Below are 20,753 nucleotides of genomic sequence, written 5' to 3'. Positions count from 1 at the left end.
ATAGGATCATCCGTGCTGCTGTGTACTTTGCAGGCTCCATAAATTGTGGAGTATAAAAACCAGCCCTCCTCTTCCCTCCCATATGGGATATGCCAAGGCGATGCCAACAGAAGCCCTTTGATTTAGAGCACTGTACATAGATGCATCAAGAATTTATAGGAGACTTAATTAGGAGTTATAAAAGTGACTTATAGCAAATGTGTGGGACACTGGGCTATAATGCGGCAGTTATCATTTCCATGACTCCCGAGTCTTGATTCTTTTTTCCTCAGAACTCGCATGTGTTGGTGGAGCTGTTTGTGCTTTGATGTTAATGCACAAAGCTTTTCTGGGGTGGCAGAATGTTGCCGTTGCAATGCTGCAGAAGGAACTGTGCAAATGAAAACCGGCAGAAAAAACAATGCTTTTGCTTTCTGTTACTGCGATGTGTCATAGAAAGGATTTACACACATTATCCAAACATCAGGGCAAAAAAGCCATGATGAAATAGGAGCCATGTTTTGAAGCACTCACACACTCAGTATAAGTGGAAGTTCTCGTCGGTGTTTTCACCTCCTTTTTACATGCCTGTCTTTCATTTTCCAATCACCTGGCTAATCGAAATGTCTTTTCGATTCATTTTGCAAATTATAAATGAGGGTTGCAACATTATCGGGATGTTTTTGGAGGTAATTCCTTTATGTTTTATTGTTCCTTTATTCAACCAGAAAAGTCAATTGAGAACCGATTCTCCTTCACAATGATGACCTGGCTAAGAGGCAGCAACAGAAGGAAAGGCGATACAAGACATTCAAACATAGAACATAAATACAACTAGTGCAATAAAACATTAGACAAAATTAAAACATCACAATATATATACAGTATATACAACAATATATATACATATATATGTATATATATATATATACATATATATGTATATGTATACATGATGTCCAGTTTATTGAAACGATTTTTGAAACCTCTCAGTGAACGACATCTCTCGTCTCACACAACTATATGTCACCAAGACTAGCTAGCTCGACCAGGCACAAATGAAACGTTATCTGACCTGATGTGTTTTATCCAGAGACTCCTGGTCTTTTTATCAGCCAGGAAGAGAAATAAGGATTGGACGTGTTGCTGGTGTGAGTTCATCCCAGTAGGAAACACACAGACATCGTAGCTTCAGAGAGAGAGACGTCACTACATGACTTTTGGGTGTGTCGTCTTTCTAATTACGTATTTTCACAGTCTGATACTTCAACAGTTTTACGACAAACTGAGCCCCTCTTGACTTGCAAAATTATCTTTTAAATCGACAAATTATTATAATTTTTGAGCACACTAAGAAAATCAGAGATGTGGACAGTGTGTGATTCAGAAGTCTGGAATGATTCATTCAAATTACAAAAAAAAAACAACAACACATTTTCTCACTTGGGTCAAGTGTTATCTAACCATGCAAATAGTTGTGGTTTTTAGTTCTCCAGATTTGAGATTTGTGCCTCAATAATTTGCAGCAACATCTTTCTAGACACGATGCACCTGTTGTAGAGCAACAGGTGCATCGTGTCTAGAAAGATGTTGCTGTTGAATTTTTTAAATGCAATTTTTCAAAGCTGTGCACACACTAATGAAATTCCATTCATCTCCACTGTATTGGAATTAAAGCAGAAATATCAGAGAGAGAGAGAGAGAGAGAGAGAGAGAGAGAGAGAGAGAGAGAGACATTTTTGGCGTTTTAATTATTATTATGTTGGTGTTAATGCATATGGCATAACATTTGGCAAGGGTGTGTTTTTTTTTTTTATTTAGAAGTTCAACATCAGCTCGTATAATAAGTCTGTAATAAAGTGTGTAGCCAAAATACACTCAGACCTTTTAAGGACAAAAATGTGCCCATTGAAACCCATTAAAACCACAATTTTCGATCCCACGGCCATTACAGCATTAAACCCTGCATTCCATTATATCAGGCGTTCAATCTAGAGCCCTGGCTTCAACATTGTAGTTTTTAATATTTTCCACCAGACTGGGCCATATTCTCAAAAATCAAAACTCCCTCCTAGCATTTAGTATACAGCAAATAATTCATATTTTTCTGTTCCTTTCATTAGAAACAACTTTGGTATAATGTAAAGAAATTGCGTTTAAAGGGGTGAAAATTCTGAAAATGAATGAATATTTGGTAGTTACGATCAGGAATGATGTAACTCTGAAATTGGAAAATAATATTAATACATCATTTTATGGCAGTTTTTGGACGCTGACATTTTTGATGGCTTGGAGCCAAAGGGGCTTATAAGTGCTACTCTGGGCGAATATGAGTATTACATATCAAATGAAAGCTATTAGTGAGATCTTTTGAGTGACGAAAGTGCACAACTGAAATGATGACCCATAGGTTGTAATTAAAAACCTGATTTGACGGTTATCAGGCCATTAAATAGGCATTACCAGTCGCTATAAGCACTTAAACTGGAGCAATATTGTTTGTATAGTGATGCTCTGATTTGATAACGCAAAAAAATATCAAATATTGTGTTCATTACATGGCAACAGCAGCTGATTAAAGTTTGATCAAAATGTGTCTTGGCTCTCTGTAAAATCTGATATAAGGCACTTCCGCCCCTTTAGGCTCCAAGCCCCTCGATATGATCGCTGCCACTCGTCAGTGTCTGGTTGTATCTGTTGCTATGGGAAACAACAAAAACTATCAGAGAGGCAGGGACGTGATCCCTAACATTTTTTTATCCACACGACCTCAAGCAAAATCAATGTCTTATTTTCCTTGCAGAATGGAGCAGACAGACTGTCAATAGAGAACATTGTTGCGGGCAGGAATGATCAGATCAGCTGTGGCGGGAGTAGCATGGTGTATCTGGTAATGGTTGGAAATCCCACGGGAACAGGGGGTTTGCGAGGTCACAGAATAGGCTTCCTGTCACTAATTGGTTGTACAGGTACATCACATTTTATCATCCGCTGTGAGGATAATGGTTTGTCTCTCTGTCTCACTTTATCCCTCTTTTTCACAGCAGGCTTTTTCACACCTCACAGTGAGAGCCAAGGAAAACCATGATTATTACCTTAGCCAGTGACAACTGCTTCATTTTAGTAGATGGTAGCCTCACAGCTAACAAGTAGCGTGTGCTAGTTTCCAGTAGAATACAAGCGATGTATTCAAAGAGCAGTATATGGCCTCCCTGGAACATTGAAAACCCATGTCATTCTGTCCACTGGGGCTCTCTGCGGCCCCACCACTAAGACTCCTTTTTTTTCTCTAATTGATTTCAAGGGTAGACAGCCACAGTAGAGGTGTCATTTATCTTTTATTCCGATTCATAATTCATTTCGAGCACAAGTGCACTTACACAAAACTTTAAGTAGCTGGATAGCAGCAGCAAATGCAATAATGTGCATTTCCCCCAAGCATTTCCTGCACACCTCTGAAAAGGAAAAAAAGTCACTAAAAAAGGATTCCTGAAATTCATCTTTCAATGTTGGATGTGTCAGCTCTCCTGTGAGAGACCAGAATTTGAATCAATTTATTTCTCATTTAAGTTTCATCTGTGTTTGATTTACCTAACTTCTCCGTGCAGGTTTGTTCCACGTAGAGCGTAAGTTAAGGCTACAAGAAGAAAAACAATATGTTCCCCATACGTATACATTCTGAAATCCAATATCCCCGTGTAACTCCTAAGCTTAGAGTAGTGAAACAAAACCTGCTTATTCTGACTGTGAGCCTGCAGCATATACTTGTGATAAAAACCAGTTGCTTCCTGGACTGAGTTTCTAGTGAGACATAGCCCTCAAAGACCTTAACTCTGATCTAAATCACCGACTTCCTTTTTGGTTTTGACACACCTTATGTGTAAACAGTGCTTGAGTGCGCTTCCGTGTGTCTCTATTAACATGAATAATTCCTGAGATAAGGAAGCTTACTCACACTGTGGAATGGCCTCTTCGACCCCTTGGATGTTTTTGTTTTTATACCCGAGCTTTGGCAGCGTATTATCATTCAGTTATTCCACCAGCTGTCTGAGAAATATTATGCACACGTAGTATGTCATATTCAACTAAAAATATTTTTCTGAGAGTTTTCTCTGTTTCATCTGATTTATATGTAGTTTTAGCCTTTTCACAAAAAAAGGTATTTTGGTTTTAGTCACAACATGGTCATTTGATTATGTTAGTTTTAGTCAATAAAAACTGTTATTTTAGTTTCCTTCATTATTTATTTGACAGGGACAATAGTTACACTTCATTAAAGTGCAACCGATGCAATGTATATAGGACTTCTAGCCGTAGATCATTTGCAGACGATGTGCTTGTTTATATAGCGATGCAACAGGTTTGACAGTTGACTGTGATGCCTGTCTCCATACAGTAACACAATAAGACGAGTGTGAAAATATCATGGTATGCATTAACAGTTGAGCCGTATTAAGGGGTACAGTATTATTGTCATATCATTCTAAAACAGTTCAGATTTCCTGTCTTGCATAACTTTTTTAACATGTTTATCAAATTTAAGTTGTGAATCCAAAACGACGCCTAGAAATTTAAAATCACTGATTTTTTTTTTTTATTTCTTCTTGATCAATTTTAATATACACATACATTTCAGCTCTCTCAATCTGATCACCTGAAGATAGGTGGGAATGTGTACATCCAAGCCCTGAAGGAAGAGCGTCAGGCGCTGAAGCACGTTTCTGTAGTGGCCAAACGGCAGTACTACAACTTCTGTGTCCGTCACGTGATGCCGTTGGGCCCAAAAATACTTTTTCCCGTAGACTTACATTGGGAAACAGACGTCCGTATATAAGTGGATAATTTATTTGACATCACAGGACAAACACTAGAATAGTCTTTATTTAAATCATTACAGCTCTGACACAATAGGAACGTCAGGAGCGCGTGGCGTCTGCGTTGCGTGGTGGCTGCGTGATACATGCATCAGGCGTTCACACCAGCTACATTTCAGCAGCATATCAGCTGCGTGTCTGCTGCTGCTGTCAGCCCTTTCTTACTACATAGAGTTTGCCTTTTAATGGCCATTTCATTTCATTATAAATATCATTTATATTTATTTTAGACAGAGAAATGTTAAAAAACATGTGGTAATTTGTAAATAATAGTAATAATTCACAATTAAAACTCCATTCTGTATTCATTCATGTTCTAGAACACTGTCTGGCACATATTTCAGAATAAAAGCCTTGTGTTAACAAATTAAGGAATTCTGTCTACAGAAAAAACACTTGAGGGGTTTTTATTTTGAAATTAAAAGCAGGAAGTGTTTATTTAAACCCCATACTTTATCAATTCATGGAGCTCTCCAAGTCACTTCAAGTTCCTCATCACTGACTGCTCATATTTCAGAGTAAAAGCCTTGTGTTAACAAATGAAGGAATTATGTCCATAGAAGAAATGCTTGAGGGATTTTATTTTGAAATGAAAGCAGGAAGTGTTGATTTAAAAATAAGTCTTGACTTTTTCCATCTCCGTAACATCTTCTACAGATAGACATCGAAACTGTAGTAATGTAGCTGATATGATGTCAATATACTGTCAATAGATCACCTTCACTGACTGTTGTTGCTGTGAGACGCGCGCGGCACGCGTCAAAATTAGGCGAGACCTCTGTTCTCTGGAGGAGACGCGCGTCTCACGCGGGCAGTTTGGCTGCTCTAACCTGTTAATAGGGACGCCGAAATAAAAAAACAACAGGTAACGCAGCCGGCAAGCGCTTCTGACGTTCCCAGTGTGGATGAGGCTTTAGGTCCTAAAAGTTGTAAAACGCACTAATAGCCGATTCCAGAAATAATTCCTTCTTTTGTTCCTGTGAATGAGACCCAGACCGAGGCTGGAGCGAGGGCTGGGAGGCGGAGTTAAAGGAAACGCTACTGCGCCTGCTCTATGGGCCCAATGGATGCTGAAGATCGCCGGATGATCCGGGTACTTTATTACTCGGCCATCGAACCATATTGGCTTCATGCGCCACTGAGCAAATCTCATAGGAATGAACAGGCGCCCGCCTCCAACGCTGTATCCAGTTCTCTTCTGTGTATGTTATTCAAGAAGTAATGCAGTGAGGATTGGCTCCCAAACTTTCTGGAACTGATGCAGTTAGTTTCTCCATTGTTATGTGTTCTGTATAGAGGTCCATCCATATTGAGATGTTCAGTTTATTTCCTGCTTTTCCAGTTTAGCAGGAGGGTCTTCTTGGCAACAGTTACAGCGATGAGTACTATTTCTAGTGTTGTTGGGAGGTGTGATTAATAATTAGCCGCCTAACAAGCAGAGTGACGGGGGAAAGTGGAACTCTGTTGTTCAATATGAGGGACAGTTTATCAGTGATTTCTTTCCAGCATTGTTGTACGGGTGGGCAGTGCCAGATTGCATGGATGTAAACGGCTATGGTGTCAAGGGGGCAGAGTGGGCAGTTAGTTGAATCCAAGATGCCTAATTCGGTGCATATTTGTGAGTGTGATGTGTGTTCTTCTACGGTTGACAATGTACTGTATGAGTTGGAGGTTGGGTTTATTTCTGTTTTGTGCATTTTGGTCCATAAATTGTCAATTAATATGGATACATATTTCTCCCATTTTGAAATAGGGAGAGATATTATTGTCCGATTTGAGGAGGATTTTATTCGGTATTATTAGATTATTGTGAGCTTGACTATTTATTCTGCTAGTGTGGATGTTTATATATGGCCATATTTGAGATGACCTTCTGTGATCTCACTGATTTGAGTTGTAAATACTGAAGTCTTGTGATCTATTCTGTACTTGTGGGCCAGTTCTTCAAAAGGAATTAAAGTTGGGTGTTGGATTACGTGTTGAAGCTGAGCTTTAACTTTATCTTTCCATGTGGTGAAATGCAGTGATTTTCTTTCTTTTCCCTAAGGAACTCCAGATTATTCCATAGTAGTGTGTATTTGCAGGGTGTGTGTGTGTGAAGTGCATAATTTTGTGAGTTTTACACCATGCTGTCAGAGCTGTAGCTAATGTGGTAGTGTTCTTGAAGCAGGTCTGGTGTTTTATGGAGGTGCTGATAAACAGCAGGGTGGAGATGTCTAGCTCTTTGCATTGTTGTTGTTCAATATCTCTCCAGGGATAACATTGTTCGGTGTGGTGGATCCAGTGAGGGGGTATGATGGCGTATGAGGGGGGGTGCCATCCACCTTGTTAGCAAAATGACAAAAATGCATCCCCCTTGTTAACCTGCCATCACCCCTCTCCATCTCCTAGTAGCAGAGAGAGTGCGTTGGCAGAGGAGTTGTTTAGTTGAATATGTTTGTCTAGTCTGCCTGACTCACTCAGCTTTGTGCAATTTAGAATCTATGGCCCCGACCATGGCTTTGAAATATCACAAGCCTAACTGTGCTGTGTATTGCTAAATCCATGGCGCTGTCTGTGGTGCTGAAATAGCACCACTTTGTGATTCTGACTTTTTCTCCTGCCCTTATGTACCTTTCACCTTGGATCTAAAATATTGTCTGAACTATATAGCTAGGTGGGATGAAAACGTATAGAACCAAAAGAGTCGTTCATGGGGCTCTTTGCTAGTCGTGAGTGAACAAACAAAAAAAAAAAAAAATCACCTATCCATTCGTAATTTGGTGAGTTTGATTCTCGTTTTTATTTCATTTTTCCAATAAAATGTTGTTATTGTTGAATCTAGAGAGTTGAACCATGTGGAGTAGGGCGTATACTAGAGCCACTGAGAAAAGGTAATATGATTTAGCTAGTATTGTCTTCTTGGTGATTGCTATTCTTCCGATTAAAAAGACTGGTGGATTCATCCATCTGTTTATGTCCTCTTCAATTGTTTTGATAAGTGGGTTGAGATTCAGGCGTACCAGTTCTGACAGTTTCGGGGAGATATTAACACCAGGTGTCTTATGGTGTCTTATGGTGTCTTTGGAGGTAGGTATGGGCGATGGCAGGGCAGCAAGATTCCAACTGTGTTGATTTTTACCAGTAAATTGAGTAGTTTGAAGTTTTAGAGAATCCTGTCAATAGCTTGATGGTTTCTTGTAAAGAGAATGCTGAGATATTTTGGGTGGAGGATAACATTACAGTCAGCACCTCTAAGACTGCATTTAAACAAGTAATCGGTTTATTTGTCCCTTTGTCCTTTGTTCAACTTTTTTTGACCGTTTTTTGTTAAATTTTGAAAAAAAAAAGTCGTCAAGGAATATTTTTCATAGTTTCCGTTAAGGAAAACAAACACTGTCAACCTCATACGGTAGTCCTTTCAACCCGAGTGTTTTCTAAAACCCACCATCAGCATGAACAGATGAATTTAACTAAACATGTTCTCTGCAATTCCTCAATCACCATTGGAGCCGCCATCCTTTCGCCGGCTCCCTCGGCTGTCACTGTCGGTGGCGTAGCAGCTGGCTGGCCGTGCGTTTGATTTATCGAAGTGAGTAGGGAACTATGAAGCTTACTTTGTGACAGCTCAGAAGCTTTAAAATTTAAGATGTCATTGAAGTGATGAATGGAGAGAGGAGAGGCTGAGCCTACCCGCTGGCGTCATATGTCACTGTCCGAAGTGATGAGGGACCCTGCCTGCTGCCCTGTTACACCCGCCCAAGGGCCCCGGTGGGGAACCTTTTCATTACTGAGGTTGGAAGAATCAGAAAACCAAATTCTTCTGCAGAATACACGCCTACGGGTACTGCATATTATAGACTCTGTTCAACTTCATAAAGGTTTAAGACAAACATTTGCTCCCAGCTAATACTAGATCCAAGCCTTAACAACACAGGACACTAAGATAAGATGCTTTGGTCTCCTGCCATTGCCCATCATTGTCAAGGAACTCCAAGCAGACACATGGCCTGCAAGGGATGAATATATGATAGAATAATCCTGTGATAGAGTTTGACATCCATATGTGAAATCAAAAGAATCACGCCAATTCCAGAATAGAAGCAGATTATTGCCACAACATGCCTATATGTATGGCACGCTCGCTGTACATGTATCGACACGAACTGTCATTTTCTAAGTGGAAAACGCTCCTACTGACGTAGATAGATTTCCCCCCTGCAAAGCTGACAAATAAATTTGCAGCGGTGTGACTAATGTGTACCCTTTTAAGTGAGTAAGTGTCAGATTTGCTGTGATAAAAGGCAACAAGGAGGAACATTAGCATACAGCTCAACCGGGGCCACCGACTCACCGTGCTGCAAGGCGGCAACAATGGGGAGCTGTGTCTACAACATCAATCAATACAGTGTTGGGAAATGCACCTGGGTTATTAATTGTTTGCCCGGGCACCACGAAATGTAATTAATACATTGAAATTGGGCCACTGGCTACACACTGTACACCTTCACGTCAGTTGGGGCGATATATCATTCCTTGCGTTCGTGCACGCTCTGCTGCAGGACCTTGGTTTTTGATTCAGTGTTTTTTCAGGCTAAAACCTACTGAATCAAACCAAATTATTTGCTGATCAAGCCAAAAGTGGCTACATTAATGTCATAACTATTTCAGTTTTTAATGTATTATTCCCATTGTGTGCTTTGTCTAAACCCATAGCTCCAATTTGTAAAGGGGCGAGGGGATTAGAGACGCCTATATCTGAGACAATACGTTAGCTCAAATGGCCAGTTGGTAATGATGATAGCAGCTCAGCACTATGTCAGCCTATCTCCCCGATAATGCTTTATAGCCCCAGACTAACCTCCGCACTGGAATTATCCAGCCATGTCTCAAGCTGGCTCATCACCGTTACGACTTTTAAATCAGCCAGTCTAATTAGGAGCCGGACCAATGCAGAGGCACACATTCATCTTGCTAACAAGACTGACTTTCTTTTTCCCCCCACAGTTGTACAGCTCGGTGGACTTTGGAAGAAAATGGCAGCTCATCCACGAACACGTCACGCCGAACAGATTCTACTGGTGAGTCATCCTTGTACTCCGCATCCACTCCTCTTCTCCAAAGTTCTGTTTACTCAGGAATGCAGGAACTGTTGCTTGCGTTCCGCGCGACTGAGCAAGCGATATTGATGGCTTAGAACAAGGTGTGTGACTGACTGGTAATGCTGCTGAATTTCTGCACATTATCTTCCCCCCCTTGATACAATCAGGCAGAGATTAATCTCCTCCCTAGAGCAGAACACACTTTGCATTCCGCAGTCCGAGGGCACGTCACATCCCACTTCGTTTCTCACACGCATCCTGCTCATATCAGGCATATTGCACATAAATATAAAATGATTATGTGTACATCAACAACAGAAGGAGAGGGGGCGATTCCACAGATGCATACATGCAGATACAGAAGCTCACGTACAGTATGAGGAGCTATGACTACCCTTACAAGAAAGTAGTATACTTCAAGTTTATTTTATGAAGTATACTTAAGTAAAGTTCAAGTAAATATTTCCCAAGTATACTTTATGTAGAAGTATACTAATATGAATTTACTAGTAGTATACTTATAAGTAGGGATGCACTGATACTATTTTTTTCAGAACGAGTACAAGTACTTACATTTGGGTACTCGCGGATACCGAGTACCGATACGAGTACTTCTCTGTGCCAAAAGACCCTCGTTAACAGCCAGCTGGAGGGTGTGAGCGACACACGACAGGCTGCGGAGTCCCGCATACGAGGCGATGCGCTGCGACCGGCTCTAGGTCGGCTTGGAAAGGCTCGGGGCGAAGGTGCTTCCGGGGGCCGTGGCCAAAGTGCTCTCACTGCGCCCTCTCTCCCCGCCGGGGAGGGACGGGGCCCCCTGCTCCCAGTGCGACTGTCGACCACATCGTGCCCCCAGGGCGGGGCTCGGCCAACGTAAAAGGCGCCAGGGGTCTGTGGCGATGTCTGCAACCTACCCTGTCGGTCTTGAAACCAGGACCAAGGCGTCTAACGCACAGCGCGAGTCAGAGGGTGCAAGGAAAACCCCGTAGTGATATGAAAGTGAGGGCCGGTGCGCGCCAGCTGAGGTGGGATCCCTGCCCCGCGGGGTCGGGCGCACCACCGACCCGTCTCGCCCGCACCGTCGGGGAGGTGGAGCACGAGTATGTGCGATAGGACCCGAAAGATGGTGAAGAGTGGTTAACGTCGCGCTGCCGTAAAGTGGAATTGGTGCTGTTTTGCGAGTACGACCACATGAGCACAGTATCGGACCCGATACTGGTATCGGTATCGGTGCATCGCTACTTATAAGCGTACTGCTTTAATGCTCCTTGGGACTAAATTGGCCAACTTTTTAGTTTATAAAAGTATACTTTTAATTAAACTTCAACTGTAAACTTAGACTTTCTGTATACTTATCAGTATGACCCAAGTATACTTTTCTTAAGTATATCTCTGTTAAGTACATCAAAAGTAATCTGAAAGTATACTCTCTTATTCCGCTTATTCTAAGTTTGAAAGAAGTACACTAATAGCACACTTGAATAAACTTCTTTCTGGTGAGAGTAATAATGGATCTGGGACGTCCCTGTCGCTTCTCATCCAGTCACGTCTGCTCCTCACTCCCCCCCGCAGAGTACCTACTGTGTCTGTAAGTGCACACTCATCACAAAAGCCAGCTCATTTGCTCATCTCCCCCCTTTCCTGAGGTGACTGGGGTGTGTCCCCGAGATAGCCCGTGGCTACATCTCCTCTAACTTGCATAAAATCTGGAGCTCTACTTTCCGTGCCGTTGTGGTATAATCCTAAATAATGTGCGCAATCCATCGCTGGCTATGCCCTTCACCGCCAAAGCCCCTTCAAGGACATCTAAACACTGGATGGGCCTCTAGCAATGGCTAGGCAGGCCTCCAGTTGGCTGCATTTTAGACAATGGCTTCCAAGGGGATATGAAATATTGCCACAATGGGAACGCTGCATCCATCCAGTCTAATCCACAAGCAGTGAAATGAGCAAGATTTTACCCCGAGATACACTCACAGTCAGAGAGCGTGGTGACCCTGAACTACCCAGTCAATGATGAGGAGACTATTTCTTTGTATTGTTGATGGAATGGAACTAGAGTTGCTGTGGATGTGCTTGCCATAATGTGGCATTTAGAATATGGGGGGAAACATTCTTGTACTCTCCTTAAAAAAAACAAAAACAGCTATAAGAGCAGCAGAATGCCTCTGCCAGATTCTTTCTGTTTCCTCTTCCACCATTCCTCTGCGCTGACAACTCTCTGGTATTCCCCCCCCACCCTCCCTTTTACACCCCATTCTATTCATTGTCGTTATTTATTCTTCCACGGTCTGTCATTCTCTCCAAGGTCTGTCTCCGGCCTCGACAAGGAGCCGGATCTGGTCCACATGGAGGCTCATACACCGGATGGAAGTGAGTCTCCCACACACACACACACATACACATCAACGAGGAGTAATGAACAGGTCTCGATAGGAATGAATTCCTCCTGGGAGAAAAGAAGGCGTCCCCCTCAGGGAAACAGCCCCGGCTCGCCCCACCAGTAAACCCACAGTGCATGAGTCTTGATTAATACGGCCTTTCTTCTCTTCTCCTTTCACTCGCTGAATGTCAGCTCCGTAACTCTGAATGGCAGCACCACCAAGGTCCTCGATAGGTGACATAGGTGAAACTGTTTATGCCAGCCAGTGTTGTCGGAATAGCGGCGCTCTGGGATATAAGCATTGCTTTTCTTTCCTCATATAATCGTGGTGTGATTGGCAGGCCGAGATGCTTGTTGTGGTATCTAAACAAATATTTCTCAAAGAGAGGCAAATTAGTCAGAGAAAATGTCAGTCTGCAAAGACAGGTGGAACCTTGACAGTTCATACATACATATTCTCCCAACGCTACTTTAATTATCTGAGCCTACAATTGAGAAAAACAGCTACCATTCAAAGATGCTCTCAAAAGATCATGTGTTATAGATAAGGTGTTGCTACGGCTCAACATATAGAGATACAGCATACGGTAGTCATAAAATCTTCATGCTTTCTGTATGTCGTCCTATGTGACAGACGTGCAGTATGTCACATGCAGAGCTCCGGTGTGCACAGAAGCTAACAGGAACTACCCATTCCCTGGATACATCGACATCAGCTCTTTGGTGGTGCAAGATGACTACATATTCATACAGGTAGGACTCTAAACAGCACGTACCTTGGTACTATATGCATTATGCCATGTATCCATCGTCATGTGTGTCTATAACTAGCTTGTCTATTTCACATGAAATACGGGTGAGTATTTAATGTGTTATTTTCCAACCTGATCTCATGGAAAGGCGTATAAAAAGCACAACATGTTAAAGGTCCCATATTGTAAAAAGTGAGATTTTCATGTCTTTTATATTATAAAGCAGTTTTAAGTGCTGTATAAATACTGTTAAAGTATCAAAACGCTCAATCCATGGAGAAATACACACAGCCCGTATTCAGAAATTGTGCGTTTGAAACAAGCCATCATTTGTGATGTCACAAATCTTCAATATTTAGACCATTTCACAGTTTTAAACGTAAACATACTTAATGTGTCTGAGTTTATTTCCTGTTGTAGTGTATGTGAATGACATCAGCTGACAGGATGTAAACATGGACCCACTCTGTTTCCTAGCAACGCAATTCCATTGCCATTCCGTTGAAATGCGCTAAAACAAAGTGTTTCAGACAGAGGGTTAATACAGATATATTCAGACACACAGTATGAGAATTTTTTTTTTTTTAACCTTAAAGGGACTATTTGTAACGTTTTAAGCGTATAAATGTAGCGGGTCGCCACACATGCGCGCTCGCATATGCGCGTTCGCGTGTAGCCGCTGTACCCTCCTCCTCTGCCTGCTCGCCTTCACTCAGACAGCTCAGCTCGCTCCACCTCTAGACGTGAACGCGCGCTCACTCCACACTGCAGAAGAGTTAGTTTAGCTCTGAGAATATCTAGTGAATGCATAGGGGACGTTTGTGCAGAAATAACTGCTGCAGCTCCTCCAGACCAACAGAGGTTTTCCGTGTCTTGTGAAGTGACGGAGCTCTACAGAGATTTACGTAGTCTTCTCGTTACCGACCGGGTGCCGGTGTCTCCTCTGCTCTCTCCAGCTGCGGGCGGAGAGAGCAGGGAGACATGCTGCAGAGCCTCGCTGCTTCAGCCTGCACTTAGGCAGGAAAAGCCAACACTAGGATCAGATCTAAATCATGTTCATGGAGAGACCTTCGTCTGGTCAGCTAACATTACTGCCAAGCAGCTGAAATATAGAGTGATATTGTGGTTTTCGCTGACGTGTGTCGCCTCACTGTGTTGAGCGATGCTCATTCAGGTATATTTAGAGCGAGCAAGCGCAAGCCCGACGCTGACTTTCGTTGATTTCACGGCCACAGGTGTCGCTGTTAAGAAGCATTTCTGAAAGTTACAAATAGTCCCTTTAAAGCATGTAAACATGTTCTAGTAGAAACCCAAAATACAAGCATGAACCTGAAAATGAGCACGATATGGGACTTTAAGGCCATTCTGCATGTCATGATGACACATTTTAGGTTTTTCACGTGTCATTTCACGGCACGTCTAACGGTGGTGGATGTTTTGACTTTTGATGACGGGAAAAGGAAAGTAATTTTCTCTGAATGAAAAATGAATGCGAATGGGGGAAAGCGCCCTCGCCAAGTGTATTGCCCCCAAAAGTGAAACTTTTTTCTGATCTTTTACCGGCCTTACGGCGCTTTGCCTGCAGTCCCTCCATGTCGAGGGAAAATGAGGGAAAAGGCAAAAGAATTGGCATTAGATATTAATCTGCATGACAAATGATGCACAACAACTAAGATTCTATTATAACTAGGATGGCACTCGGAGAGCGCAGACCTCCGCCAAGCTGCCCGAGTACGATTGCCCCCCCCTCTCCATTCAGCTTGCACCATCATCCACGTGTATTTTTGTTTATGATGGGATCAGCTGTACGTAGCGGAGCATCGTAAAACACTTCATTCAAACTGGACAGAAACAAAGTAAAACTCACCTAAACTGCCGTCGTTACTCTTTCCAACAATCACCAAGTGTGCTTTGGTCGAACTCATCTGTAATTTCAGAGTTTAATGTGAAATAACGCAGAATCTACAGGTTCTCCCTCCACCTCCCGCTCTCTCGCTGTCCCTCTCTCTGCAGGCCGAAGGAAAGAGGCAGGGTGATCATCGGTAACACTGCGCATGTCTTAAAGCCTGTGGTGTTAATGCACAGGCTGAGCGGAGTTATTAAAAAAAAATTCTGAAGCCGGATCATGATCCAGATGGCCACCAAAATGTAATGGGTGGTGCATTGTGCCACACCCCACACCTCCAAAAAATGTCATTCAAATCCATCATAGACTTTTGGAGTAATCCTGCTAACAGACAAACCAGCAAACAAACCAACGGCGGTGAAAACATAATCTCCTTCCTAGGCCTTCGGCCTTGGCGGAGGTAATAATCATCCGCTTATAGTGATCAATTTGACCCGGACAGACGTGATCACTATAAGGGCAACTGACTAAGCATTGGTATTTGACGAGTGATAATGTGTCAATATATGTCATTCATATTCAAAATATTGCTGAAGCAGATTTACTATTAGACTTGCTTCTTTACTTCTATTTTCACCTCAACTGCCATAAAATCAGAGGTGTGTTTTCTATGCAAATGTTCCATATACAATATCTCTCAGTGCTTGGCACAAAGGGAATGTGTAAGACTCATATTACTTTGACCTCAACTGAACATTTGTGCTTTGTTTTTCTGTGAAGCCAGTCGAGTTTAAATATTCATCCTTAGCCGCTGCCCGGTGTGTCATATTAATCATGATTTGTGCAACAGAAAAATCTGAAATGGTAATGTCCTGAATTCCAAGTAACACAGTTGCAATTCATGGGTTGTATTTTAATTTTCTCTACAGCGTGAATATTATTTACTTTGACATTGTGCAAATGAGGTTTCACGCATTTAAAAGTCAACAGGAAAAGTCAGCATAATTACACGGCTAGTCCACAACAATTTTATTCAAATTTACCTCCAACAATTGGTATGGTGCTTTATGTCTGTTAAATGTGTTTTCAGCACCGGTGTTTAGGAATATCAGGTTATGTTTTTCTGCTTCCCTCTTTGCCTCTTCAAACGTGTATCTCCTTCCAAAGGTGGCTATGAGACCAATGCACGTTAGAGAATGCAACTGCTGGCACCGCCTCCAAAAGTATTCAGACAAATCTCAGAACCTTAACTTATAGTTAACTTAAAGAGCACTCTCTTGCTCCAGAGAGTTGGATGACCCATGTCCTCCAAAAACCTTAAATGACACTGTTATGGTGATAATAACAGATCATCACTGAAAAAAACATCATTTATAAAATCCTAAAATCACCCTACTGAGCTAAATGTACTTTACAAATGTACATTTGTGGAAGTAAATTTATGTTTTAAATTAGTTGTAGGGCTGTCAATCCATTAAAATAGTTAATTGTGATTAATCACAAGTTAATCACACCTTTTTGTATCTGTTCAAAATGTACCTTAAAGGGAGATTTGTCAAGTATTTAATACTCTTATAAACATGGGAGTGGACAAATATGCTTTCTTTATGCAAATGTATGTATATATTTATTATTGTAAATCAATTAACAACACAAAACAATGATAAATATTGTCCAGAAACCCTCACAGGTACTGTATTTAGCATAAAAAAATGTGCTTAAATCATAACATAGCAAACTGCAGCCCAACAGACAACAACAGCTGTCAGTGTGTCAGTGTGCTGACTTGACTATGACTTGCCCCAAACTGCATGTGATTATCATAAAGTGGGCATGTCTGTAAAGGGGAGACTCGTGGGTAGCCATAGAACTATAGAGTACGGTCTAAACCTGCTCTATATAAAAGGCGTCTCGAGATAACTTCGGTTATGATTTGACGCTATATAAAAATAAATTGAATTGAATTGAATTGATTCCATTTTCATTCACATATCTGGAGGTCAGAGGTCAAGGGACCCCTTTGGTTGGTTGGTACTAACTAATTCTTCAGGTTTTCGAGTTTCATATGATACCAGTAAGAAAATATGGACACACTTCACAATATTACGTTTTGTTATACTGTATTGATTCTCAAAAACACTGTAGCAACTTGTAATTAATTGTTTACAGTTTATGCAGTATGATTCGTGGCAGACAGTGGCTCAGATTGCCAAAAGTAGTGCTCTGATGTTGAATGTTACAGGGCTGTGATGAATGCAAATAGATCCCACTGTTCTGATTACATAAAAACCTTTTTCTTAAAAAATTGTTTAGATTGTATGCATATTCTTTATACGATGACAGTTTTCCTACAATTAGATTTTAAAAATCGCAACATATCGCCTCGCTTACAGTATAACAATATATTGAATCTAAGGCTGTCAAAGTTAACGTGATAATGGCGCGTGAATTTGTCCACTAATTTATTTTACACATTTAACATGCAATTTGCGATTTTAGGGCGCTCAGTTTCAAAGTTGGATCGAAAATACTGGTATCATATGAAACTAAAAAACCTAATGAATCCATTGGTACCAACCATGTTATAATAAATATGTGGCTAAATAACACTCCAAACTTGCGCAAAATATTGAAAAAAAACAAAAACGAACCGTCATGTCCATTTTCAAAGGGGTCCCTTGACCTCTGACCTCCAGATATGTGAATGTAAATGGGTTCTATGGGTACCCACGAGTCTCCCCTTTACAGACATGTCCACTTTATGATAATCACATGCAGTTTGGGGCAAGTCATAGTCAAGTCAGCACACTGACACACTGACAGCTGTTGTTGCCTGTTGGGCTGCAGTTTGCCATGTTATGAGCATATTTTTTTATGCTAAATGCAGTACCTGTGAGGGTTTCTGAATAGTATTTTTCATTGTTTGAGATGTTAATTTATTTCCAATAATACATATATGCATACATTTGCATAAAGCAGCATATTTGTCCAATCCCATGTTGATAACAGTATAAAATACTCTTATAAAAATGTGTATAAATACTAAAAAGACAAATCTCCCTTTAAGGTATATTTTGAACAGACATAAAAATGTGCTATCAATTTGAGATTAATCGCGATTAACTATGGACAATATTTTGTATATTTTAATGATTGACAGCCCCTAATTGAATCATAAGCCCCTGTATAATGATATAACAAATATGATATAATAACTATAATGACACACCCCTAGTAGCAGTTGTAGTTGTAATGGTGCTCTTCTCGCTGTTTGATCCCACTAAATGTTTTATTCAGTAGAGAACATGGATTTTTTTCTGAATCCTACTTACCTGAGCCACCTGCAGGCAAATCCTTCCTCCGGAAACCTTACCGGTACTGGCAGCACATTAGACAAAGAAATAGAGTTGTTCTCCAAAGATCCTTCAATCCTGTTTGACCTCTCTCAAGTCTTTCAAGTAAACTCACAAGCACTCAACCTAAACCTCCCCTTCAATTCTAGCACCTCCACATTTTAACACGTATGCGTCACGGACGAAAGATCCTGAAAGGGATGGGGGAAAAAAAAAATCAATCATACCAATTCCTCTTAAAGTTCAAACCGCCTCTGGTTACCCCGCCATCGATCTCCTGCTCCTTCACTCGATTGCATGTGGGACTGTTCTGCAGTGCTCACCGCTAGTCCGCTATATTTCCTCTCCGAGCTTGTTTTCTCTCTTCTGAGCCGTTCGGAGCACTTACAAGATCAGTGAAAGAACCAGCCCTGTCATTCAACATTAATACTGATATCGCTTCTCTTCAGCAGAAAGCCACAGGTTTGATTTGAAGGTTTTGCTCTAATGAATTTCATGTCGTTATTGATAGGATGGAAGAAGTGTATTATGGAGCCGCGGTCTCACTTTGCTCTGCGTCTTTATGTGTGTGTGTATGTGAATAAAGTGCCTGGCTTCTGTGGCCTTGAGGCTAATGACAATTTTCCAACACCTACCAGCCCTGTTTTTTTTTTTCTTGCTGCATAAGCTCACAACTAACAGCTTGGAGTGTTTGCAAAGGGTCTAGACCATTATGGACGACTTCTTTTTTTCTTAGCCTGCGGATGAGGCTTGGTTAGGCAACTTAAAGATTTCTCTTGACAAAGAATAATGAGACTATTGATCGTCCTACGAGATATTTACCAAAGTCCACTTTGAAACCACCGAGCGCATTGACACCTAGAAAGGGCAGCATCCTCTGAATGCAAGGAAGGAGATCGCTATAAATGGCCATGTCCCAAAAAAAAATGTCCTGTGTAACCAGCAGAGAAAAAGAGAGGGAGAGAGAAAGAGAGAGAGAGAGAGAGAGAGAGAGAGAGAGAGAGAGAGAGAGTGATGTGCGCTTTCACCCACCACTTTAATTGATTGGAGAAAATATGGTATGGTGTCAGTGATGAGGTTACACACGAGGCCTTCAATACAAGGTGTCCCCAGCATTTGTTCAGCAGCAGAGGTCCATCACCTCAGTGCTAAGACAAATAGTGAAAGAGAAGTAAAATGTTGCTGAAACAACACTCAAATAAAACCAAACCTCTATTGCAGCCCATTCGCCACAGATACCACAGATACGTTGAATGTGGACATGTTTGCATTCAGTCAGAGCAGGTAAAGTAGTACAAACAGCAACAAGCAGAGCAAGTGACGTAGTGTATCGCATTTCAGTTATTGAAAGTTACGTAGTATAATAACGAGTGTAGTATAAAAAGTGAGAAAGACCATTAAGGGTGGGAGGGGTGGTGGATGGGTCAAACAAACACAGGACCTTCACCAAGGACACAGCTAATCCGTGTGAAACCAAAAGTCAATGTTGACTTTACACTTGTTAGCCAACGTTGTTACGGTTGTTATGGTTGTTACGTAACATTATGCAAGGTGATTGTTATTTATTCACGGTTGTTACATTGTAACGGTTGTGATGTTACCTTGTTACCTTGTTACCTTGTTATGTTGTTTCCTTGTTACCTTGTTATCTTGTTACCTTGTTACATTACACAATGTTGTTACGTTACGCCACCTTGTTACGCCACCTTGTTACGCCACCTTGTTACGCCACCTTGTAACGTCACCTTGTTACGTCACCTTGTGTTGCGTCAAGTTGTTGCGTCACGTTGTTGTGTCACCTTGTTGCGTCACCTTGTTACGTCACCTTGTGTTGCGTCACGTTGTTGCGTCACGTTGTAACTTACGTTGTTACCTTACGTTACGTTATTACCTTACGTTACGTTATTATTTCGACACAAAGCATGATTTATTTTTATGAACCTTAACCAAGTAGTTTTGTCAGCTAAACTTAACCAATAGTTTCTGCAAGCGCGATACAAGGCTGATACGAAACGTATTGAAGAATCATATTTTTCGTTCAGAAACATCAACGTTTAACATATCCCGTTGTTTGCAGAAACGTACAATGCCAACATTTTTTTAAGCTGCCCCTGTTGTCTATTGAGGGAAACATTGTATGTAATATTGAAAGCATAACAAGAATTGTTCTTTGTGTTGTAGGTTCCCACATCAGGGCGAGCCACCTATTACGTGTCCTACAAGAGAGACTCATTTATACAAATCAAACTACCCAAATATTCCCTGCCTAAGGTAAGTTGCAGACATTTTTTAAATATTATTTTTACTCCTGACTCATTGAAATCTGTTCTAATTTCAGACTGTCACAGAGTCAATTAATCATAGACTCAATTAAGTATTCCCATTCCTATTGCTGAAAGCTTCTGAATTTGATGTTGTCACAACGGTGAAATTTATGTAGATCGGTTCAAAAATGTGTTAAGCCACAGGCGTGTCACCACCTTTT

At 41.3% G+C, this 20,753-nt stretch overlaps 1 protein-coding gene across 1 annotated transcript in view; it reads left to right on the top strand.

Moving 5' to 3' along the window:
* The window catches only part of sorcs3 (sortilin related VPS10 domain containing receptor 3), a 296,330-nt gene that overhangs the window by 196,311 nt on the left and 79,266 nt on the right, over nucleotides 1-20,753 (top strand). The window contains exons 5-8 of the mRNA XM_037764124.1: nucleotides 9,840-9,913; nucleotides 12,243-12,307; nucleotides 12,952-13,070; nucleotides 20,450-20,539. Of these exons, the coding sequence (XP_037620052.1) occupies nucleotides 9,840-9,913; nucleotides 12,243-12,307; nucleotides 12,952-13,070; nucleotides 20,450-20,539 (348 nt within the window). The remainder of the gene's footprint in view (nucleotides 1-9,839; nucleotides 9,914-12,242; nucleotides 12,308-12,951; nucleotides 13,071-20,449; nucleotides 20,540-20,753) is intronic.

Source organism: Sebastes umbrosus, chromosome 3 (genome assembly GCF_015220745.1).
Source record: "Sebastes umbrosus isolate fSebUmb1 chromosome 3, fSebUmb1.pri, whole genome shotgun sequence".
Taxonomy (NCBI): Eukaryota; Metazoa; Chordata; class Actinopteri; order Perciformes; family Sebastidae; genus Sebastes; species Sebastes umbrosus.
The sequence above is the reverse complement of the archived record's forward strand: the minus strand, read 5'-3'. Positions and strand labels throughout refer to the sequence as shown.